The 26,435-nt window shown below is 41.1% G+C and overlaps 1 protein-coding gene across 1 annotated transcript in view; it reads left to right on the plus strand.

Moving 5' to 3' along the window:
- Positions 1–26,435, plus strand: part of CARPB (Carbonic anhydrase-related protein B) — a 54,370-nt gene that overhangs the window by 15,218 nt on the left and 12,717 nt on the right. Inside the window, exons 3-5 of the mRNA XM_030387272.2 lie at positions 18,810–18,860; positions 21,926–22,062; positions 22,222–22,434. Coding sequence (XP_030243132.1) covers positions 18,810–18,860; positions 21,926–22,062; positions 22,222–22,434 — 401 coding nt within the window. The remainder of the gene's footprint in view (positions 1–18,809; positions 18,861–21,925; positions 22,063–22,221; positions 22,435–26,435) is intronic.

Below are 26,435 nucleotides of genomic sequence, written 5' to 3' on the forward strand. Positions count from 1 at the left end.
AGCAGGTGCAACCTCCAAACTCCAAGCTCGCATCCCCAACATCCCCAGCCCCATCTCCATCCCCATCCACATCCTCGTCCACATATATGTGTATGCATCCAGCTAGCAGCAACGCATCCAAAGTTCTTCTCCGGTGCAGCCACGCAAGCGGTAGACAATACTAAAACCAATGTCAACAAGATGGAATGCTTTTTGTTGTCATCGCGCCGAATATTTAATACCCTTGGGCATGAACAACTTAATTTAATTTATTTATTATTTTTATTTTATTTTATTTTTATATATTAGCAACGTATGTCAGAAAGAGTTTGTTTCAGCTGCATATAAGTATATTTTGTTGTAGATTAAGTGCAATTTTATAGACTCCATAAAGTTCGAATAATGTTTATCTAAATTGTAAAACTTTGATTCTACTCACTCAACCCTGGCTCATGCCAGGGTATATGAGTTTCCTAAAATTTATGTAACAGACAGAAGGAGCTATATTCAAATTCTTGATCATCACGACGAGTTGAGTCGAGCTACCACGAACAAAATATTGAATAGGCTTAGTATTATTTTGGTTGACTAAAAATCTAAATATGCGTGAGCTATTATTATGTGTATATAAGCATAGATAGAAGCTAGGGAGCATAAAAGATTTGTTAGGATTACGGATTACTCATAATCACCTTACTTGTTAGGATAAATAGTAAACATCATAATTGCTGTAAAAAATAATTTTTCAGTTCGAGCTGTATAAATTTACACAAAGTCTTTTTTCAATTTTCAATTTGTTGTGGCTTTATTTCTATGGTCAGTCATATATATTCGATTAGTTCTTCCTGATCCAGATTGGCAGCTATCGTCTGTTATTTATGATAGCCAGATTTATATAGGGAAAGATCTATTTGCAAATCCTGGAGTTGATTGATTTATGTACTAGCGCTTAAAAATAAATAATTTACAATTTCATAATGACTTAACGGATGATATGCCCGTCAAATAGATTGCTTGTATTTGAATTCAAAACGGGCCACAAATTCCATTTGTAATTATTGTGATAATTTGTGACATGACTGAAGAGCCCATAATGAGAAAGGACAATGGATTCGCTTCGAATTCAAATCCCTCTCTCATTACTCTAATTGATAGTTGACTAAAATACTTTCTATTAAATTGATTAAAATTGATTTCATTTGAGGCTCTTTTTTTATTTTTGAAGATGAATGATGCCAAAGCTTGCATTATGTAATGTTCAACTCAATCTTCTTTTCTGGTAATCTATTATATTTGATTTTTCTTTTAGAGTCGTCCATACTTTACAATATTATATTTTTCAATATATATCTTTTTAATGTAAGTTGGTTTTATTATTTTAAATTATCATTTTATTATGAATCAAATGTGTCGCCTATTATTCTGCACTCCTTCTGATTTGAGCTTCGGCTAGCGCACTTTGATCGGATGCAAATCGAAATGACGAAACTCGCGAAGAGACACATAATGAGAATAACTGCTCAACATTTAACATTTGCAAATTGTGAAGTCGCAGCAAAAAGCTGCAGAGCTCGACTCGCTGTCCGGTGCAATACGGCGGAGTCGCTGCTGCTGTCGCTACTCCCGCCGCAGCTGGGCGCGTCTGCATATCTAAGTCCGCGGCGTTCCATTTGGATGGTGGCTGCATTTTTATGCTTCGCTTGTTTTCAAACTGATTTTAATCTGTTTTTTCTGTCCTCTCATTCTGTCGCAACCTTCGGTTACTTGACTTTTGTGTCATTGTTGCCAAAAGTCTGCGTTATTGTTCCATCTGCTCGTGCCATTCCCGTTTTTGTCGCCTACCCTACCGGTCATCATCATTATTGGCATTTTGCCATTAATTTGCGACCGAGGATTCAGAAAAAAAATATATATATGTAAAACTACAGCAGAAAACTACTCGAATATCGTATACCCTGCAAGTGTATGCAGCGAGAAAGGAGTTGACGGAGGGCATCGAGTGCCTAGCTTACTTGAAAAAAAAAAAAAGAAAGACTCTTAAAAATAATAATAACTCAATAATAACTATAAATACAAGTTACTGATGATATTACTCAATTGCATTTCTTAGCCTTGTGTGACGATTCTTTTCATGACTTGTTGCCATAAAATCGAAGAGTTGTTGACTGAGATAAAGATATTTGCCTCCCCCTGTTAAATGCATTAGCTAATAATAATAATTCCATTTTAACAATTAGATACTGCACCTAAGCCACATAGTATAAGGTATCAGACTAATTTGCAGACACTTCCGAGTGTAAATAATATAATATACGATATACCTATATTGGCCCTCGTCGTGTAACCCATTCAAATGCTCATGAATTCGGCGTGGTCACGGATTTTTATTTATTTCGATGTATATATATATTATATTTACAAGTCCACTCAAATGTCACAACTTACATATGTTTTACGTATGCATATGTATATGTGAGCTATATACATACATATAGATATTTTTGTATTGATTAAACCATTATTATATCTTATATCATATGTAATGAGCTGCTCATTCAATGAACCAATTATTATAATTATATCCCAATATACCGAATATGAATATATATATACATATATATATATACACATAATAAGTATGTATGTATCCCATATATACAAATGTCTACTAAAGCCAGTTTCCAACTCGAAGTTACCTTTTCAATTTATTTGCTTTCATTGGATTCGCTTTTCATAATCAGGTAACATGGAAATATCAAATATAAAAGGAAATGATTTAAAAGCAATTGCGTATTGTTTTTTCTTTCCACGATAATGAAGGGCGGCAGAGACTTCATTTGCTTATGACACTGAACCATAATCCAATTTCAATTGTTACTTTATTTTTGCGTTATTTGAAACATTTAAAATTTCAATTGTCGCCTCTCTCATTTGCAAATAAAAAATGCAACAGGGATAACTGAACAGACTTTTTATGCGGCTCGGAACTGTATGCATAGAACAATATTCTGACATTTTTATATATACACATATATATTCATATTCCTATATATGTATGTATATTTATAGGGAGAGTAAACTTTGCAATTTGTATATTAAAAGAGAGTGTCCTGACTGATTGGCAATATAAGCTGCTTTTCGAGTTGCTGAAATATTTGAATCGTTATTTGAATGTGGAAAATATTCCAGAGGCTGATAATAAAAAATTTAAAAAACCCCCAAATATATACATGCTTATCAATTAATAGTTGCATAACTAGAATCTCAGCTGAGGCAAAAGGGATGCATTAAAATGAATACTGAAAGGATATATACATACACATAGTTATATGTGCTGTCACGCCTATTAGCTGATGATCACCTGACAGGAAAATTGATTAATTTATCTCCTACCTGTATATCTAGTAACAGTATCACAGTTCGCTTAGAGCTTTCATTATTTTCCATTTTTTTTTTTTTTTTGGATTAGGCTCAGAGTATTTGGCAGTCGGTTGCACCTGTCGTAAAACTTTCTTAATTTTTGTTCATTTTTGTTTTTTTGTTTTTGGGCTCGCGGAGAACAATGATAATTAGCAGCTCAAATAATCAAGTGCAGCTTTCATTTTCACAATGCTATCAGCGAAAAATTGAAAACAAAGAGGAGCACGGACAAAGTCTCGCTGGGGTCTCTCAGACCCAGCGCCAGGCTCTACCCCTGCTCCTGCTCCAACTCCTGCTACTGCTCCTGCTCTTGCTCCTGGTTCTGGTGCTGTGCTTGCCTTGTGTTTTGTGGACTATTCTTTTGGCGCTGGCTCCCGTTTGTGGTTACAAATATTTGGCCGGGTGTTCGAGGCTAAAATTTTATTGAATGGTTGCGCCGATTGGCAGTTGAGTTCAGTTTTAATCTGTCTTAATTGTCGGCTTCGAGCTGAAAACAATGGCCCAAAGGCTGGTCAGCCGGTCGCTGAATGCCATGAAAAGAACAGAACTAGATTGAACATTTAACATTTAACAATGCACACAATTAAATACCCTTTTTCGATAGATACAAAAGAAGAAAAAAAAAACACAACTAAATTGGTGTAAGCTTAAGTATTACATGGACATGTATAAGACATGGCTATGGAGATTTCTAGTAAGCATCTTTAGACTCTAGGTCCTAGATTGTCCACTAGCTGCTGAATTGATGTTGAATCAACTAATCTAAGGTATGTTTCTAGAGCATATTTAGAGACTAAGGACAACCATATTATTATTGTAAAAGATCTAGAGATATCTTTCTGGTTGTTATTAGTCAATCAATGATGATTGAGACGATCCAAGCAGATATACATATTTAAAGAAGTGAATTGAACTGAAGTAATCGATTGCTTTTACTTGCCTTATAGCAGTTATCGAATACGTTTTGGCCTTTTAGCCTAGCTAGATACTGTGTAATATCTTTTAGTATGTTCATTAAAATGGGATAACTGATGTTTTATGATAACTACTTAAGCATTACAGAGTATCTTTTAGTCGGCATCCGGCTTTAATTACTCCGTCTTTAGCGTCCGTACGGTTATTGGTCCCCACACAAATATACATATGTGAGCAAATTCAAATGTTCTTTAGGTCTTCCCTTCAGGGCCATCATAAACTGTATTTTATGATAACTGCTAACGTGTTACAGAGTATCTCTTAGTCTGTCCAGCTAAAGTGGATAGCTGATGTTTACCTCTAGGTTTTCGTAGTCATAAGTAGTCTTACAGAGTATTTTGAGATCGTGTTGACTTCAACGTGAGCGCGTGTCACGTAGTCAGGAACACCCCAGTTTTTACATTCCTTAATTCTTTGTTGTACTGAAGTATAATTTCAAATTTGTTGCTTGAGTCAAAATCAAAGTTAGGGGTCATCATCGTGTGCGCATTATTTCCGGATCATTTGTGGCAGACCATGAACAACAACAGCAACAACAACAACAACAACAACAGCAAAATAAAAGCAAAAAGTGCCTTTAAAGCGTGGCTGAATTTTACGCTTAATTTAGCAGTGGCAACATTATGCATACGCAACCAATTCAGAATCGATTGCGATGCCTATATCACTGTCAATGCGTACGCTTCAAATATCAACAGCAGCACCAACATCTGGCCAACATTATGTGGCCCTTGCCTAAAAGAGGGCAACGCTTTTTTTCTTTTTCTTTTTTTTTTTTTTATCTGACAATACAGCACTAAGCACTTCAGGCACACCCAACAACAACAACAACAACAGCAACAACAATAACACGAATATAAATAATCATAACAAAATGTGAACGTCAAAAGGTGAGGCAGCCCCTAAAATGGCTCAAGAAGCCATTGAGGTTGAAAGAACTGGGAGGCACAGTGGGACAAACAGCAAAGAGTGCAGCCAAAATAGTTGGACTGATATGCGGCTGTCCCCATACATCAGTATATCGCTTGATCCCAATCATATATCTTCAGTCAGACATATATTTCTATTTCCGAAATCGCAAATGGAATTGGCTTCGCGAACTAGCCACTGTGCTGGCAAGATCCCGAGATCCAGAGCGATGCGTGCTGCTAAAATGTTATGGCCATGGGCTCCAGCATCCATTTGCGTGCATCGCTGAATGTGCCGCACAGGTGATGGCAAATTGATGCTGTTATTGTCAGGCGTCTCCGTTTGCGCCTCACGGCGTGTAGGTGTCCTGCTTTGTTTCTGACATACATAGCTATTGCTGCTGCTATTGTTGTTGTTCTTGCTGTTGCTGCCGCTGTTGTTGTTGTTGTTGTTGTGGCTTTGGTGCCAAAAAGCCAAGCCCTGTCAAATGTCATCGCTTGACTTCTGCCACCTAAAAGCCCCATGTCCACCCCCAACCGCCGAGTTCTCACGTCCTCTCATGTCAGACGGCCATAATCATTGCCGTTCATACATAATGGACTCATTGATATTCGCAGAAAGCAACAAAGGCAGTTACAAAACAACAAAGGCCAAGTGGCTCTGACTTTTACATCGGCTGCCGTTCTCACAGTCGACAGTCCGCAGTCCGCAGCCCGTAGCCCGCAGCCCGCAGCTCCCAGCTGACCCACAGCCTAAACTGGCCCGTTTGCTGGCCTTGTCGTAACGGTAATTGCCAACAAAACGAGTGATTAACCTGACAATACACGCCAGTTCATACACATACACACACACACACACACACACACACACACACACACATATTAACTGCAAGCTGTGACTGTAACTTGAACTTTAGTTCTGACTGTGATTGTCACTGCGACTGTCACTGTGAATGGGACTGCGACTGCGACTGTGACTGCGACTGCGAGTGCCACAACGCCCACATTCCATTCCTGCTGCGACCTTGCCCAGTGGCCGACATGGCGTATACTCGACGCTTGTCACTCCGCATACGGGTTGACATTCCTGCAGCTAATGTTTAACATTGCTAAACTACTTGCCCCGTGACCCCCGCAGGCAGAGAGCGTTTGCTAATAGTGTTACACAGAGCCGGCAATGACACAACTGCAACTGTCGAGTTGGCCCCACGTGAAAAAGTTAACCCCAAACTAAAATAAAGAGAGATTTTTGGTCATCTGCTTTGATCGCTAATAAATATTTAAGTATTTGTTGGAATACACAGAACAATACAAAATAGACCTAATTAATTCATTGTTTTTTTATAAGCTAGACTTTAGATTTGGAGTAAAGTGCACTATAAACTCCGGCTAGAAGCGATTACAGTTCTTAGAAGCTTAAACGTAGTTGAGAAATGAAAGAGATACTGGGCGTGGAAATTTGAAAATATAAATAATATATAAATATATATTATTATGCTCATCTAAAGCTAATATTGTACATACTTTAGTATCCATTGGGATTGCGTTCTGCTTGCTTGCAGTGTGAGTTCCTATTTTAGATAGTTGCCAAGGTCTATTTGCATAATTTATAGGCTTCAAAAACTGCGATGAGCTCTGCTCTTGTTCCAAGAGGTGGGGAAGGAAACGAAGGCAGTATTTTTGATCTGTCCTTGCGGATGGCAGTTGTGGCCTCATTGATAGACGAACTGTGAGTGGGTTGACTTATGTATGTCGTATCGCCAACCAAATATGATTTACTATATATGATTTACAAATATGATTTGCTCTACAAATATTATCAGAGTTCGTTTGTATACTCTAATATTCCATTTGAGAGAGAGAGAGAGAGAGAAGATAGTTGTTGCCGGCTGGGATTAAAGATTGACAAAGAGAAGGCGACTAGAAATTCTTATTCTGGAAAGGAATACTGTGAGTGACCGTACTAAGGGAATTAGTTTCATGCAGCAGGCAGCACAGATAACATATAACATCGCAATGAAAGTTGCGTATAGTATCTGTGTACTTGCCAAGGTATTATTACCTCTCGTCAGCCTTAAGACGAGCGGCTATATGAAGAAGCCGCCTTCAGTTCCCAGTTCTCAGTAAGAACTTATTGACGCTGCAAAAAAAAGGTTAGTTGTCGAGATGAGCCGCCTCTCTATAGACGCTTCGGCATTGACAATCATTTAAAATAGACTTGAGTTGGTTTTGGCTTGAGCTTGGCATTGTCTAACCTACCGCACAATTCGATGTGTTTATATATAGATTTTTCATAAAAAGGTTCTTGCTATTTGTGACATTGCGTGTTTGAATGTTGATTAGTTAAACTAAACCTAAACGGAGCAGCGCTCACATACTGCCCAAGTGGGATGTAAGCCCATGTAGATGGAATGTTTGAGAGCTTGGACAGAAAAAATACACAAGTTCTCAAAGACAAACGCAATTTGCACATAAGCTCTTTTCATACGCTTTGCGAACACTGTAGAAAAATCTGCATATTGTGCCGCTTACAGGCGCCTTTACATATATTTTCATTTGATTTTAGTTTGCTCTCGTTGCTGACACTAGAATCTGCCTGGGAAAACTTGCCAATGATTTAATTTGATTGGCGGCGCCAGATATTTGTGTTTCCGTATTGTCAATTTGCAACGAATTAATTTACATATGCAAATGTGGCAACACCTTAAATTGTTTGTAACAAAAACAAAATCAAAATCCAAAAAAAAATAGACAGAAAAAATCAGTTGATTGTCAAATAAAATGATAAAATGAATTTCAAATTTGTCACCTATCGGAATTTATAACCAGCCAACAGTAAAATATCTACTGCACACAATTTTATGTAAACGCAAAAACAATAATATTTAGATGAATGAAAATCCGACTGTGTTTACAACTGGTCGAATGCTTAGCCAGATCCAACAACAAGTTGTTTACTCGTTTGGAGTTTCAGGCCAATAAGGAAATGTGAGCTCGCTGGAAAAAAGTAATAGAAGAACTAGGTCACCTTGAAGAGATAACTCCTCAACTCGATACCATTAGTTAAAAGAACTCTAATAGTCATAATGATAAGAAAGACAGAAATTAAAAGTATCCTATAATACGAAACAGAGGAGATAATCAAAAAAGGTACTTGATTTGGGAAGGAATAAAACTGCACCATCGACTACTCTCAACTCTACGCAACTAACACCCAACTCATTCCTGAAATACTTAAAACACTCGATTTAAAACAATAAAGAAGAATTAGCGAATTATTCGACTGACTGAATCATTCGCTTTTATAACGCTTTTATAGAATGTATCTACAATGATCGAAAGCCGACTAAGCGAAATCCTAATTGTGTATTTATTAATTAGATTGAGTATTGTGTTGAGATTAATAGAACTTAAACAACTTTTGAGCACTGTGACTACTTGACTTCTAATCACCAGCGTGTAATGTTTTCTCATACGTCTTGTTCCATCAACGCCTTCTCAATACCTGACTTCGCTTTTAATGAGGTTGCCACTTAACCCTAGTGCTGGTGTTTAGCTTTTGTTATCTTAAAAGTATAAAATTGCTAGATGGAGTCTGCTAATAATATTATTAGAAATATAAAAATTAATATGATAATTAGTATTACTAGAAATACATTTGACGCCGATTATTAGCACCAGTTATCTACTTACCTTGTCTGGCACGAACTCCTCTTAAATAAGGTAGATAAATTATTCCTACTTTCAGTTGAGACGTTCAGCACATCAAAGGGTCCGTGCGTAACCAGAAATAAAGCACGAAGCTTCCACGTGTCAGGATTGTCCTTTACCCAGCCTAGGGGCTGCCCTCAGGCCGCCCTCTCGGTTTCATCTGCATTTTGTCGGGAGCACGTGCAACAATTTGTGCATTGGTCTATTCCTTTGAACTTGCATAACTTTTGCGGCTTTTTAACGGCCCGGCTCGGCTCGGCTCGGCTCCGCAGTAGCTTTATCTAAACTTTGCAATGCAGTTAGAAGCTAAATTAAAATTGCAAGTTTTGACTCTACAGCCCTACGATGCTGCAGTTGCTGCAGTTGTTGTCGAGCTGCCGAGTTGCCGAGTTGCTTTGCGTGCGACCCGAAAAACCGGCTCCAGTTTCCATCTTGGCTTCTGCCTTTTGATTTTGCTAATAAAATTGTCAAGTACGTTTTGTCAAAATGCCAAAAATGTTGTTTGAGAAAACGTTCAACTTCCGGCACGAGCTAGCCGAGCTGAGCGAGCGACGAGTCGTTCTTATGCGCCTGTTCGTGTTGTTATACTCTGCCCCGATTAAGCCTCGGCAGGAAACGGGCAGCTTAAGTTAACTTGGTCGGAAGAAAAACTCAATCGGAGGTTTTAGTTTTTCGATCGGAATGCTGATATGTAGAATATATAAGAATTGATTTTTAGGGAGTGTGAATAAGTTCAGCTTTCTGATATTCAAGTGATGGCAGCCTTATTCATGGCATAGAGAGTCGAGAGCATTACCTCATGAGAGAGCTTTAATAAGAGTGCAACTTGCAGGGTATCTCCTAGTCGGTCCACCAGCAGTCTAGAGAGCTCCTTCTAGTTGTTTTTATGTTTGTTTGACTGAGGTGAGTTTTGCATGCAAAACATGTGTAAAATTGGAGAAACGCCATCAACTGGCCAAAACGTTCGATTTTATTTCTTATTATGCCTTAAGGAAGAGCAGAACGTGCCTTCGTTCGCTCTGGCTAAACTAGCCAGCTGGACAACAGTCAAGCCGGTGAACGGGTCAGCCGGAAAGCTGAGAAGCTGAGAAGCTGGGGACCTGGATAGTTATGCTTCGTTGCTCAAATTAAATAACACAAGGACTGTTGGTCTTTGCGTTCACGAGAGCGAGAGAGACATCTGAGAAAGTGCTGGAGCGGCAAGTGATATACCTAGAAGTGACTAAAGCTATTTACGTTGGGTTTCTAAGAGCCGATTAGTGCGAGGCTCGTATAGTTAGAGGCTAGTAAATTTCATTGCTAATAGCAAGAGACCTGGAACATATCTGGAGTGCTCTGGCATCTCTTGCCGGCAGGGAAGAGTACAAATTGTTCAGTTAGGGAGGGCACTTGGAGCACTAGAGATTGTTTTACATTCCCCTTGGCTTGAAAGCCTTGTCACATTGCACTTTTGCCGCTGCAGCCGTTAAGTGTTCCCATTTGGATGCCTGGCCTGTTGTAGGGCGTACTTAACTTTGGACTGGACGAATTCAGAGCTGCAGGAGCACGCTCAATGCGCATTTTAAATAGCCAGGGCATGGGAGCCGCTGGCATCGGGATAGGCGGCCAGGTCCTTCAAAAATTTCAAAAGGAACACCGAAAAGAAGAGCGAGTGAAAGTGCAGTATCAGAGAAGGCAACAATGTGCAGCATGCTTAAAGTTTGTGCCCCATTTCCACTTAGACTAATTAACTCCGCCGTCACTTGACTCTGTTATCCATGTCGTGGACGCCCAGGAGCCGCAGTTGGGCCGAGCAGCTGAGTGCAGCAAAGCCGTTAGTGGATTGTTGCAGTGGTTCTTGGCTGTTGTTGTTGTGGCCATACGGTCATCCGGTCATCCGGTCACTCGCCGACAGAAGCAAGACCGCAGACAGTCGAGCAGCATCATTAAAACTCTTTGCTGACTTGTGGGGAACGAGCGGGACGGGAATGGGAGCGGGACGGAGTATGGAAACAGCCACGAAATGCGAGTGGGTGGGAGATGGAGAGCGGGGGTTACTATAAAGCAATATCATCCCCAAAATATTCTCGCTTAACTTTTCACTGATTGCACCGTTGGTCACTTGGCATCCACAGCAACAGCCCTAACAATCAACAAGAAGTTGCTGCAGCTTTTCAGAGTGATGCGAAATTAACTAGTTGCGAATGCAGCTATGCAGTCTGCAGTCAGCTAAAGAGCGAGCTAACCAACGTCCATTACTTGTCAAGCCGCACTAAAACATGCAGCATTTGCTGCTGTTTAGGACTTGCCCTTGTTAGGGGAAGTGGCGTGATCTTAAGATGGCTTCATTAATAGCTGGACTGGACTGCGGACTTGTACACATATATTCTATATACTCTACAATTATGCCATCTGTTCTTCTATCATCTATCCACAGCACTATTTTCCATCTTCTAGCCTCCATGTCATATTTTCCGTCTTCGCCTAAGCTTTAGCTCAAACAGAATCTCTTGACGGGCAACGCCGGGTGTTTTGTTTGGCATTACAAACTTTTCTGCCAGTTGGCATGCAAAAAAATCCAATACTGAAATTTAGTGGATCTAGCTCAGTATGCACAATAGTGTTGGAAAACCAGTTGCTACATGCAAACAGTTCTCTTACATACGCATGCAAAGTTTTCAATTACGCAGTTTTTTAATATGATGGGTACATGGCATATGCATTGTATATAAAGAGCAGAAAACAAAAAAAGTAGTTAGGAAGGAGCACACCCATTCTCTCTCTCTCTCTCTCTCTCTCTCTCTCTCTCTCTCTCTCTCTCTCTCTGTTTATCTGCCTCTGTCTCTGTCTCTATCCTCGCACACATGCTCACATAAAGATTATACATTCCGTTAAAGTTGCTTGAATTCGCACCAACTTCGCCAGAGTCCAGCCCGGCCCGGAGAGTGTTTGCATTGTTGCTGGCACATTTTTAGCCATTTCCAAATGCACTTAAAGCGCAAATGGAAATCGAAAAGCAAAAAATGGCGACAGGCCGCATAAAATGTTAGTACTGTGTACGTAATTGAAATGGCATTTACCATTAGTCAGCCGGGGGCTGGGTCTTGGCCTGGCCAGGGGCATGGGGTTGACTGGAGGAGCTGGAGGAGCCGGAGGACTGGGGGTGGTCCCGGGGCTCAGCACATGAACTGTGCGCTGAACTGAATAGCTTGCTGAGTAGGATGTGATGGCTGCTAAACAAAGGCGTGGCCCAGGCATCCAACCATACGAAACAGAAACTCAATAAAAATCAAAGAGCAAGGTGTGGCAATGTCGCGGGGCAGTCAGTCAGTGGCTATGGCTGCTGGTCACTTGGCAAAGCGTAGCAATGGAAGTTGAAACCAAGCCAGTGCCCTGCCGAAAGGGAGAGCAAGTTGGGGCGTGAGCGAGAATGCGAGAGAGAGAGAGAGAGAGAGAGAGAGACATGATGGACAGGGGGCAAATAATAGGCGACCAAACTACATGATTGAAAGCTTTCACTTGTTTGGGTTTTTAAGGCATGGCGCACTCGGCTTTTGTGTATTTTAGACCACGAACTCCGCTCGCACCACCCCCAGCCAATTTGCATATAGCTTTGCCCAACTTTGCCCCGGAGCGATTGAGGCGAAAGGCGCGTAATGAAAACTAATAAACTAAGCAAATGAATTGCAGGCGATAGTAAAACTCGGCCAAATGGAGTGAAACCCTAGCAGCTCAACAACTAAATGGCTCCGCTGTTCTGCTATCCACGCGATGTTTTATCTACGAGTCCGGCAACAGTGAAGCGTCTTGTTTCCTTTAGGAGAATGCTAGTCCATCGGGCGTATACTTAATATAGCATATCGAAATCTATCTAAGAGTACCAAGCTAAATCCTTTTAAGTTAATTTGCATACAACTCTAGCCATTCATTTCAAGCTGCAAAAACATATATGTTGTGTACTCTCCATATTTATAGTTTTGTTGAAAATCTAACTGTAATTGTTATCAATTGTTAAAATCTGAATCCACCTGTTTACATATCTAGGTCAGCTTTTCGAATGAATATGATTCCAGCCATTCATATCAAGTTATACCTCTGGGAATTTATATTCAATATTTTGAGTATCCTTCGTCTATTTGGAAATGTGAGCCAAGAAATGTTTGGGGACTTTGAGCATGCATGATGGAAATACATATATATCGAAATCTATGTGTCTACACATCTAATTCAACCTCTTCAAACAGACACGCGCTTGCGATGTATATGATTATATTTGCTCATTTCAAACTCTACTCCAGGTATTATTTGAGTTATTTTGACTACTTGATAGAAACTATGTCAACCATTTTGCAGTAGAAATTCATTTAGTAGGATCACAGGTCTTGGCCACATTCAACTCAAGCAACACAAGCAACTCGATATACAAATTTATGCGTAGCGTATAAACAAGTTGGACTTGACCCAATTGCGCTGAAATTAGAAATAGCCAAGATATTTAGGAATCCACTGCCTACGGCGGCCTCTATCCACCTCCGACGGGCAAAGGCAAGGGCAAAGGCAAAGGCGCAAATGGTCAGCTCTAGCAGAGCACAATAACGAAGGCTAACAAAATGCATAAAATATTGCTGGAGGAGGGGCTCGCATTGTCGTCTGCCCCTTTGAATGGCTGCCAGGGCAACCGAGGAGCCACTTTTCACTTCAAAGCCCGCCATTTGGGTTGGGCTGGTAGTTCGTGCCGGTCCGGGGCTTGTCCGGCTGAGCCGACTTGTTGTGGCCGTCGCGCCTTTTACTATTGATTACAAATAATACTTATCATTATCATTTGTTGCCGCTGACGACGCGTCGTGACAACTTTTTGTCTACATTTTGTCTGCTCTGGATGCGCCGCTCTGCTGGCTCTTCAGCGAAAAGCTAATAAACTGCGTTATTTGCCGTTAATTGTTTCTGGCCTATTATTGTTATTGGGCTGGCGTGCCAGGCGCTCCAGCCGTCCCGATCGCTGTCCACTGCCTTCCGCCGGCTGCCGGCTGCCGGCTGCTAATAGCTTTCAATTTCAATGCCGCGCTTCCATTTCATTCCGAGAAGCACAGGAACACTTGTTAACAACGCCGGAAATTAATGGTGACACTTTATTGGCGCTCAATTGTCTTTGCCTCCATTGCCACCTTTTATTGTGCCCTGTTTGCATTTAATGAGTGGAAGGCTATAATAATCATGCCCGGAGATCTAAGCCGTTTAAAAAGCGAGCTCTTCAAATGAAATATTTATGCCTTACGCACGCCTACAAATTTGAATACGCGTAGGACGAGCTATAAATAGGGTATCTATGTGGAATAAAGGAATGTCAAAAATCAATGCTTAGGCCGAAGCGAGCTGCTAAGGTTACTCTTAAGGCTGGTAACGGACAAATTGTCCTAGCCATGTGATATATTTTGGAAAAAGACTTGAAGTAGTTCAGGAAAATAATTAGGTTTGACTTAATAACATGTATTCCTATTCCCTTCCTTCCATATTATATAATTTTATTAAAATCATAATGATCTGATTTCCCATTGACAATGTTGTTTAGGGTATGATATTCATATGCGGCTCTCAGATTTTTTTACCAAGCGCTCTTCCCCACATAGTGGACAAAACCAATTTGACATATTCAATGCGTTCAGGGTATAGCAACGTAGTTCCATTATTAACGATTTTTGCTTTGGAAAATTCATAAATTGGATGCCATTATAATATTCTGTCAATTTGATATACACATGTAGATAATTCCTCTACCATGGAATTTATTCATCAAGTTAGTTCCCACTACAAAGCTCGAATATCAGCTAAAGCGCTAACGCTGCGTCAACTGCGCAGTTGGCAGAGCGCGTGCTATGTGTGAGTGGGTTCATGTGCATGTATGTGTGAATGTGTTTTTGTAAAAGTGTATAAAAGAATCGTCGAATGATTGGAATATCCGTTCCTTGCACGATTCAGGGGATCTGCATGTCCAGCAGCCTCCGCTAAACCATTCTCGACTGGTCTCAAAGTTATTGTGAAGGATAACAGGAATTCAGCTTTGCTGTCCCAGAGGTCATATTATAAAATTATAATGTAAAGTAACCAAATCGACGCCATTCCATGCTGTATAGCCCCACTCTGAAAAGAGTCATCAGTGCTCAATGTTTTGCAACCAACGCTTCTAGGAAACTAGCTGTCCACTATCTGCGCATAGCTGCACCCAGGGCGTGGTCATTAATTGATGTTGAAATATTAAACAGAAAAAACTAAATACCGTTAGGTGCAGCAGTGCTGGCCAATAGCTTTCGAATGGCGCACAACCAAATTCAAAAACTTTTGCCGTGCAATGTGAAGGAAATAAAAGCGCAGATGTTGGAGCTGGCAACAGCCACACACATACACAAGCGCACAATAATGCAAACGAAACAAAACGCAAAAAAAAGGCATCCATTTAATACGAAAAGAAAACACACACACATATACATACATACATACATACATATCCCAGTTAAAGGTGCCGGAAGGTGGGCTGGCGGGGCAGAAATGCAGGCCAGGGATGGAAACCGGAAACAGGATGAAAAATTAAATGTCGAACTGGAATTGAAAATGGAAAAAGCGCGCGCTGCATTTGCACAATAACATTAAGCCAAAATTAAACACGAAGCATTTGGCCAAATACGCGCCAAAGGCGCCAACTGGGGGCACCACCGAACCACCCACCGAGTCAGCCAGAAGCCAGTCGAACATATTTCGATGCAAGGAGCAACAATTTGTCGGTGAGGTCAAGAGCCCAAACACTTGGCGTTGCAATGACGCGAACATTTTCAAATCCATTAATATCCATCATTACCCATGACTTTGCAACAATGTTTCGCATACCCTGTATCTGACGCGGCGACGACAGGCATGCCAGCTTGCTTGAAACTCTAGACTAGCCACGCCCACCAACTAGCTGCATTCTCTTCCTTATACAATTCACACTTATGTCAGCTGAGTGAACTAAGGAACTATTATCTATATGTCTACTTGATGTAGACTTTACTTAGTGCTCTGCGACTGAATTTGACTGGCCTAACCTCTGCTACAGGGTATATGTCAGCTGAACAGCTCAGACAGCTCTTGTCATCATTTTATTACTGTTGAAAGCCCGACAGCTTTTAAACTCTTGCCTTTTCGTGACTTGAAACGAGGTTTGCAACTCGACTGCAGCGAATTTGGTTTTTATTATTTCGCACCAAATGTTACAATTTTTAATATGAAATATGTTGAGGGAAACTTAATCGACCCCATAACTTATAAATATACCGATAACGACTCGTTCTACACGTAACTGGAAAGTCGAAGACTTGCCAAACATTCCTGACAAGACAATCAAAGCTGAGCTATACCGAAAGGCAGAGGCAAACGCACGGACCGAACGGAGCTAGACTGAGGTGAGATGTTTTGGTATAGGTACATCCCTTTCATAACAGAAATATATGGATATGTTAAGAGAGTCTAGGAGGACTAGAGACAGAAAGGGACAGACCTAGTCAGAGACTGAGCTGTAAATCTACAGCTTTTGGGCTCTAAGTTCTTTTGGTATAGGTATATTACTTCAATGGATATCCTGAGAGAGAAGAAATCATCAGTGATATGAAAAAAATATACTTAAAAGAAAAATATGAACTATTTTTGGCTTGGTCGAAAAATTTGAGTTGTGCTTCATTGATATTTTTGAAGTAGACTCGAAAATGGGTTATTCCGATTAGAGGAATTTATGTCTATTAATTTTTTTATGCATATACTACTTATATACAAGATGTGCATTTGGTATTGAACTGAGAAAACGGGGTTCTATGTTCATGGGAAGACTTTTAGCAATGCAATTACTTTTGCCTGGGAGCACTACCTCAATTGTTTGAGCTGTTACGACCAATGGCATAGCTGATGTGCCCCTGGGCGGGCTATTCAATTACATTGCACTTTGCGAAACGTCGGGTTACAAAATGAGCAGTACTTTTTAATGACTCGACATTTCGTCATTTTTTCGTGAATCCTGACACGGGTCTGAGCAAAGAGCGCAAAGCGCTGCTTTTGCCCGCTGGCCCGCTGGCCCGCTCTAACGCTGGCTCTCAAATAACAAAGTGCTTTGGGCCTTCTGCAGCAGGTGCCGCGCACCGAAGCCAGGGCTGTCGATGTATGTTAAAGCCAACAAGTGACGGAAGTGAAATTACAGCGCATAGAAATTAAAACTCAAGTAAGCAAAAATCATTTCAAGAGTTTTCTGGGTTTTTCTTCTTCTTCTTTTATTTATTCGGCTGCGACCCTACCAGGGCGACAAAGGCGTGCCAGGCTTACGCTAAGCAAAGAGTGGGCTTTAACTCACGCTGAGAAGCCGTTGTCAACAAAAAAAAAAAAAAAAAAAGCAGGAGTGAAGAGAAGAAGGAGAGAACAAATCAAGAAAACCAAGTCTACTTTGACACGTAAACCATTAAATACTCTAATTTACTGATAAGTACAGGTATATGGGAAGTGCTACAGCTTGATCTTTTGAGTCTGAGAATATCAACTCTGTATATTAGAGATTGATATATAGTTATTATTATGAAATAATACTTGGTCATTAGATAAAATATCTTTGATATTTTCAGATCGAAAATTGTATACATTAAGCAATAAGCAATATGGATTTTACTTGCTGAACTGCTTTGAATTGAGTCCAGGTGAAATCAGTTAAGTTCTGGCTTACAATGTTGTTGAATCTGTTATTCCTTGTAATTCCTGCCTAAATATACTTGTATTCATATCGCAATGCTTTCAGCTACTCTTTTGTCTTGAAATTAACTTTGTATGGCATAAAGAATTGGATTAAACTATTTCGGTATTTATTGAAACTAACAGTTATATTCTGCATGCCTTTTGTCTCGAAATTAGCTTCATATGGAATACTGAAAGTCCTGCGCATAAGAGTGCTCTAGTCGTAAGTGCCCAGTTGAGCGATGCGTTATACGCAGAGCCCAGTTACCGCGCTGGTATTCCAGATTTCTTTGATATAAACCCTGAAACGCATACACGCAGGCACACACGCACACACACACTTTACAAACTGCTCACTTTATGCATTGGCAGTGCTTCCCATCCCTTTACCCTATTTAAGTGCCATGAGTGTGTATGGGTGCGTGAGTGTGTGTGAGTGTGTCAAGGGGAAAATGCGTATAAATGTTGCGATAGGGCAACTGCAAGGCTAGACAAATCTGACTTATTAAGTTAACTGAAGTGCTGGATGCGAGGTGCCAAAGGGAAACTCCAGAGAATGAGACAAAGTCAAGCAGGGCATATCTGAGTCGTGGCAGGTTAACTTATATGCTGCATGCTTCAAAGCTCTGACTGCCTTTAGGCAGCAGAGAGGCAGGGTATTATTGAGTCGTGCACTTCCACCTGAGGTACACCAAACGTTTCGGGCTCGCTGTAGGACTGGCAGGGTATCATTAAGTTGTGCATTTTGCCCTTGCAGTCTGACTTATTATGTTTGACTTATTATGCTCATCAGAGCTGGATGCAAGGAACTGAAAAGGAAGCTCACTAAAATGAGTGGAGGACAAATAGGGTGTATTTGAGTCGTGGCATTTTGACGTAAGCTCTTGTGGCTGGCTGCAGGACAGCCAGGGTATCTGCGAGTCGTGTGTTTCAGCTGAAGGGCCACAGCAGGGGCATGCATCGGAACTTTCAAGAGTATAAATTGTGTTTGGATTACGTGTGGTTCATTTGAGTGCGACTCGGGCGGGGCTAACAACATAACTGCCAATAAAGCCAATTGATATTTTATTATTGTTTGTGTTTTTTCTTTCGTTACAGTTCTGCAAGCCGTCAGCTGGGAGGAATGGTGGACCTACGATGGCATCTCAGGTAAGTGATTGCCACAGCCGAAATCAGAGTTCAGCTGGCAGAGCTTTAAAGTCCTGGCGTAGAGCAGGAAGCGGCTAATCCAATTTAGTGTCGGCAGTTGGATATGAAAACATATTGATGCACATTGGGAGCAGCAAATATGTCGGCCTGGGTGTACTTGGGGTCGCGGCAAATCCATTCAGCTGGCTCCTACATATTAAAGCAAACACTCGACTTAAGCCCTTTTTACTACTTGAGTGGGTACATAGTGTGCAATTGCGAGTCGCGCGCTTTTTGCGTCTTTCACTCTGGCCCTGACTGCGGCTCGTATAACATTTTAGCCACCCTCACGGAGACGTATGCAAAGTTGCCGTGTATTCGTCCTCATCTCATGTATCTGGCATTCGCAACAATGTTTGCGCAAAATAACGTAGCATACTTTTTGGCATTAAGACACGCTGGCACCTGTCACAGCGACTGCTCTCGTGCTGCCAGTGGTTGTTGTTGCTGCTGTTGTTGTAAAACGATTTCACCAGTGAGCAGAACTGCACACGTGAGTTGTTGGGTCTGGCTGTGGGGCAGACTAAGAAAGAGTGAGAGAGAGAGAGCGGCGACAGGGGCTTCGGAAATGGAGACGATTTGCAGCTGTCTAATGGAAGGCAGACGAAATACGCCAACAGAATCTGGCCATAAATAACTTTACTTGTTTCTTGGTCCATTGTTTGACTCCGTATCTTGATAGAAGAGCATTGCAATCGTCCCAGCTTAGCTCCGCCCTGCAGTCGTATAGCTGAACGCCTGCCTGCCCGAGGCACTTGCCTCACTTGCCTCAAGGTTAAGAAAAAATTTCAATGTGTCTCAAGTCAACCGGGCAATGTGAATGCGCCCTGAGAGATTACAGCTAGACGCCAACGCCGTCTGTCAGTCCGGTCAAAGCAGAAAAAGAAAGCACCGGCCAGATAAGCGTAGCTGCTGCTGCCCGTTCCACCTGTCTGCCGGCTGAGCTGCCCAGTCCTCAGCTGCTCTTAATCTCATTAATGACAACAGCGACGCCATTTACACAAGACAAATGCATAAAGAGCTTCAAGTGCTTCGAATATGGTTTGGAATCTACAAAATCAAGCGAGGGGCGAGGGGCGAGGGGTGAGGAGAGCAAATAGTTTTGCTGCAGGCGTCAAATGCTTCTGGGCATACCGGGCATACTCGCCGATCGATACTCTGAAGTGCATCTATACCAAGCCTTAATGGCTCAACAATTGCATCTAATAAATATATTAACATATCAGTCTAATTGTAACAGAAGGGGGACTGCAAGAGTCTTACACTTCAATCAGCTCTCAAGCTCAATATGTTTATATATTTCCAACGCAGGAAGAATATAAGAATAGAAAAAAACAAAAACAAATATAAGAGGTAGGCATTATCTAATATATGTATTACTTGGCTTGATAAAGGAAATGATAATGGAAATACACATCTGCATACAGAAGAGAATAAAAGGGAATAGAAGAGAAAACACACTTATATATAGAAGAACATATCAGAATAGAATCAAGGAGAAAGACATGCCTGTATATAGAAGACCTTAATATCCTGTCTTCTACAATATTTTTAAATGTATTTTTCCATGGTGAATCAAAAAGTAAAATTTGTAATCATTGAGATCGCTTCTGGCGTTGCCATGGACCATGTGTGAGCCATGGCTGAGGAGCTCTCGATATGGTGAAAGTGTTGCAAGTACATGTGCTGTAAAATAGGCACAGCTCGTGCAACGCTAACGGCAGCAGCTACGGCTAAGTCTACGGCTACGACTACGGCTATGGCTACGGCTACGGCTACGGCTACGGCTACGACAACGGAACGATGTCCCCGATGCTGTAACACGTGTTGTCAACAAATTGCAGCCAAATCCGTGCGAACTTTGTGTTTCTTTGGCATGAATAAATTTGCATAAGCATTGCATACATACGTAAGTGCTGTTGTTGCAAGTTAGAAAAGACGGCGCCACTGTGCCTGGCGGGCCATCGCGCCGGCATTTCCTTCTGCTGCTGCTGCTGCTGTGGCTGAAACGGGCAGAGCTGGAAGCTTGTGCAGATTTGGCTGGGGCGTGCTTAAAGCGCAATTAATGCTCCGAAAAATTCGCTTGATTTCACGGCGCTTGCTGGCACTGGAAGAAGGGAGAAGCGAAAGGGATAGTGGAGATGCGCAAATGGCGCTTTAACAGTATTTGTACTTGCAACAGGCCAAATAAAAGCAAGTGGCAAAGAGTAGCATAGCTCAAGACGGTCAGACGCCGCTAATGCTGTTAATGGCGGCTAAAATCGTTCGGCAATTGCCTCATTGACTCGGCATAGCCCCAATTTAATGGACTTCAGCTGCAGCCGTTGCCGCCTCCAGTCCGGGCCCGTTTAGCAGCTAATGGGGCGCCGTTGAGGTCAACAATTTCTAAAATACGTGTACGTGGCGTATCTATGATTGAGGGCGGCGATTGCGCCAGCCGATATAAGCGGCGGAACGTGTTGATTCCATCAAGCATTCGATGCCACAGCCAAACAGCAGTCCGACCCACATGCTGCATGTGTGCAGCATTAGCAGGCTCATGCATGCAGTTGCGTTACCTCTTGCCTATTGTCCGTTGTCTGTTGTCTGTTGTCTCTCGTCGCTGCATCAAAGCGTTTCCATGCAACGTGAAAGCATGATGAGATTTCGCATAGCAAAGTTGGCGAACATTTTCTCGTTAGAGATTAGCGGCACAAGCAGCAGTGACAGCTAAGGAGCTCGACTGGGTGATATCTGTAAGTCCACACCATCCATTGAAGGACAGACACAAACGCCAGCCAAATGTGGAGAATATCCCCAAATATATTGGACATATATATATTAACTGGAAATTTGTTTAAAGATAGTGTTTCTAATGCTGCTACTTGATTGAAAAAACTTGAAGAGAACAAAAATTTCTATGAGATTTTTTACAAACTTTACTTACTCTTGTCATCGGGCCTGTTAGGCCTGTCTGAATAGGTGTATTCATCACACTATACATTTTTTCCAGTTTCTGTAGCGTATTTTTCATCATCTGGTTACAGGTCCTGCATTTTGGGGTCTTATCAATCCAGAATGGTCACTCTGCAACAAGGGACGTCGTCAGTCTCCGGTGAACCTGGAACCGCAACGTTTACTATTCGATCCGAATCTGCGTTTGATGCATATCGACAAGCACAGGGTAAGCAAACACCATAGACACAATGCCATATTGAAACCGTGCTCGACTAACTCATACCCAGTATTGTGCACAAGCTGGTTCTCCAGCTCAATTGCATACTCAAATGTGATTGGTCTTAATCCCATCTCTATAGTATTGTATATGTATATTCCCACACAGATAAGTGGAATTATAAGCAACACCGGGCACAGCGTAATATTTACGGCCGGCAACGATACAGTCGCCAACTACGATGGCATGCAGACGCCAGTGAATATATCTGGCGGCCCACTCTCGTATCGCTATCGATTCCATGAGATACACATACACTACGGACTCAACGATCAATTTGGCTCCGAGCACAGCGTCGACGGCTATACGTTCCCTGCAGAGGTAAGTCGAAATTTAAATAAAACTGTTAGAGTGGAAAATTAGCGAACACTAGATTCGAATCTTTGCAAAATATCTTGTTGCTTTTTGTTTGCTGTTTGCACAGGGTCTAAGAGAATTGCATATTTGAACTGGGTATATTATTAATATCGATAATTAATATACCGATTATTCCCTATGATAAAGATGATGGAGCTATCGATGAAAATAAATGAGCTCGTACTGTATATGGCTTAAATAAGCATATATTGATAACTTCAAGTCTCTAGCTTTTGCAGTTTCCGAGAGCTATGTGTTCATACGGACAGACAGACAAACGAACAGACTATCGGACAGTATATATCGACTTGGCTCGTCCGCCTGACCAAGAATGTATACCTACCTTAGGGGCTCTGGCACGCCTTTTACTGCTTTTACTTCTACCTGCGGATTTCCTATTTTCAACGGGTTCAGGGCATAACTGGAAATGAAAAGAAATAGAGATATAAATAAAAAAGTAAATATTTCGTTGGAATTTGGCGGCGTTAAAACTGTGCATAAAAAGTTTACATATACTCGTATTAATCTTTTGTGAATAAAAACTTTGCAGTGTTTTAACTTATTTGCATTTTACATTATAATTAAATTCATTTAAACACGATTCAGGTTAATATAGCAAAGTTTCGCTGATGTAAACTAAGGGATTATTGTTACAGCTTAAATGAGGGTTTACCACACATACGCACATTATAATATACATACGTATGTACATACTTGAAAATCAATGGGTATACGGAAAAATTCCGACAGACGCAACTCTCTCTTTCTAGCTCTCTCACTCGTTCTATCCACTTCTTTTATTTCACTTGTCGTTGCTTGTTAATCGTCTACTTAAATATTTACGCCGATAAACGAGCGGCTTATTTGATCAAGGTTAAAGTCAACATTTGAAGTTCACTGCCAAATTGTTTTTTTTTTTTATACCCTGAACCCATTGAAAATGGGAAATCAGGGTATAATGTTTTTGTGTAAAAGTATGTAACAGGCAGAAGGAATCATCGCAGACCCCATAAAGTATATATATTCTTGATCAGCACGACGAGCTGAGTCGATATAACCCTGTCCGTCTGTCCGTCCGTCCGTCCGTCCGTCCGTCCGTCCGTCCGTATGAACGCCGAGATCTCAGAAGATATAAGAGCTAGAGAGCTGAAATTTTTTGTGCATACTCGTGTATACCATACGCAGTACGAGTTTGCTTTATTTTTTCGATAACTCATCCGATAACTTTTTTATCGAGAATAATCGAAAAATTGATTTTGTTTTTTGAGCCTCATCGGAGTACTAATAAACATAGAGACTTCAGATTTACTGTGTATATATATATGATAAATACAAACATTTTGTAATCAACAGATTTTGGATACCACGCCCCCTTCGCCCCCAATTCGTAAAAAACGTATTTCAAGTACTAGAGACTTGTGCTTTAGAATGTACACACATTTTGACCATATGATTACGCTCTGAAAATTTCATTAAGATTGCATGTCTACAAAAAAAGTTATTCATCAAATAAATTCTCATACTATTGCCCACACTGCAGCGCAGCCCAAGCGCAGTCGCTGCTTACTGCGCAGTTAGCAGAGCACAGGCGCGTGAGGGTGGATGCATGTGTATGTATGTGTGCGTGTATAAAAGAAGTGCAGAATGATAAGAATATCAGCTTGGAGGGTTCAGGGTATCTCCTAGTCGAGCAGTCTCGACTAGAGTCTTCTTACTTGTTTTTTTTTTTGGTTTTGATTATTTACGTTGTTTATAAATAGGATATATGGGAGGGAGGTGGATGTTCTTTTTATATGTTTTGACGATTTCCAGCTCAGAATTTGTATTTGGCTGATGGCACTACAGACCCACGCGTCGGCTATAACTATAAGTTACGCCTCTTTGAGCCTTTTATTTTTAGAATTTACTCAGCGTTTACATAGAAAGGGTAATGGAAGCAGAACAAACTATCTCGACTCTGAATGTTTTATAAGAGATTTCATTTTAAGCTCAGCTTGAACTTTTTAGCAACGACTCTGTATTATTAAGACGTAAGCGGGTTTTTCTGAATGTTGTTAAAAGTAAATAATGCTTCCTTGTTAAGTCTGTAGATCTGTACAATTTCAATGATTTTCCTATGGGTATACTATACAAAGAATCATTTAACGCATTGAACTTCTATAATACGTTTCACTTGATATAGGATCGATCGTCCATGAGTCCTCTAGAGAAACCAGCGCAAATAAATCTTTGTTACGTTTAAATGCATAGTGAAGCCATTCATTTACCTTTGTCGTGCTCTTCCACTCATTTCTACTTCCCAGCCTTGGCCCTAAAATATGGCGTACTTTGATCTTCAGTATGGGATGTGGAGCAAGCTTTTCTTCAACACAAATTTCAGAAATGGACTCACTTTCTTAGTGGTCTTTCTCTTGGTCTGGCAGCCTGATTTATTTACTGTATCGCTGGCTACATATGTGAACGTTTCAGTCAATGTCCTCGGTTGGCCTTGCCTTGAGGCCGACGCCTCTTCTTCTTCTCTTGGTGGTGGTGCTGCTGCTTGTTTGGCAAATATGTTTTCGGCTCCGCTTTCCATTTAGATGTCATCTAGTCCAGAGGCACACACTCTCAGCGAGCTGGTTTGTTGTTTCGCTCAGTTGAATTGCCGGCAGTTTATTAAAAATATGTAAATCCACCACTGCAGTGGGGCGTGCCAAGGGGAAGAGGGCAGTGCAAACAGAGTGAGAAAGGTTAAAGATTAAAACGTACTGCCACTTGAGACGCGCTCGTGGCGTGCTAATTTGTCGAGCCATTTGCAGATTCAGTCGGGCCATGTGCTCAGGCAGCTGGAACTGATTGTCCTTTCAGCTGCTCCTTTGCTGCCCTGGCCCTGGCTCGGCCCTGGCTCGGCCCTGTCCCCACCACACTCAGCTCGCCCGGCGCTATGTTAAATGATCATTATTGATTTTACTGCCCAGTCCATAACAGATAATGGGTGAGCCAACTGAGCCAAGGAATTCACTAGCGGCATGTCAACAAATGACAGCAAATTTCTCTCAGTCATTGTCTGCCGGCTCTCTGCCTCTGCTTCTTCCTCATCTTCTTCTGCTTGTTCTTGTTCTTTTCTGTTTTCGTTATATGTACTTGGCCCATTGGCCCATTGGCCTGCTCCACTCCTTGTGGCCATAATGTGCAGCTGTTGCCAATTTGTAAGCTGCTGCTGCATATGCAGCGTATACGTCTAATTAGTAAATGCCAATGGTGATTAACTCATATTACCATGCCGCATACTAGAGCAGATTGGCGACCAAATGACTTGAATTGTTGTGAATGGTCAGATAAATCAGGCGCCGTAATGCAAGGCACCCCATTGCGTCCCATACTCCGCCTTAGCAATACAGCATCTCGATTACGAATGCTTTACAGCGCGTGAAATTTTTTTCTTGAAACGCTACAGTATGTAGTAAAAGTCACCGCCTGTGAAAAAATTATGATTAATATTGAAATATATGTATGTCAAAAATGCTTCCATGTTATTTGTAAGAAAATGTCAGTAAAAACATTATGTAGCACTTACCAGTGCTTAATTTTGAATACTAATCATGTAACAACGTTGCAGTCGGGCGTTACCGACTGCAGAATACTCATTCACACCCCATCTGCAATTTAGTAGCTAAGCTTTTCTCTAATACTGTAGAAAAATCAGTGTTTATCGATTTGCCACGCCCCTATTGGGCGTAGACATTATTGGCCAGCTCATGGAACAATCAAAATTTGGATACTTACAAAATGTAAAAATTACAGGGTATTTCTCGATATGCCACGCCCTTAAAGAGGCGTAACAATCTTATTAAGGGAATCGATAGAGGAGCTTACTAGTAACTTAACTATCCAAATTTGAAGCTTCTAGCTCTTACACTTTTGGAGATATACGTTTTTGAGTCCGAATATAGCTAGATCAATAGTGTCCAAAATATAGCAGAATT

Source organism: Drosophila navojoa, chromosome X (genome assembly GCF_054131105.1).
Source record: "Drosophila navojoa isolate 15081-1374.11 chromosome X, UAZ_NAV_1.0, whole genome shotgun sequence".
NCBI lineage: Eukaryota > Metazoa > Arthropoda > Insecta > Diptera > Drosophilidae > Drosophila > Drosophila navojoa.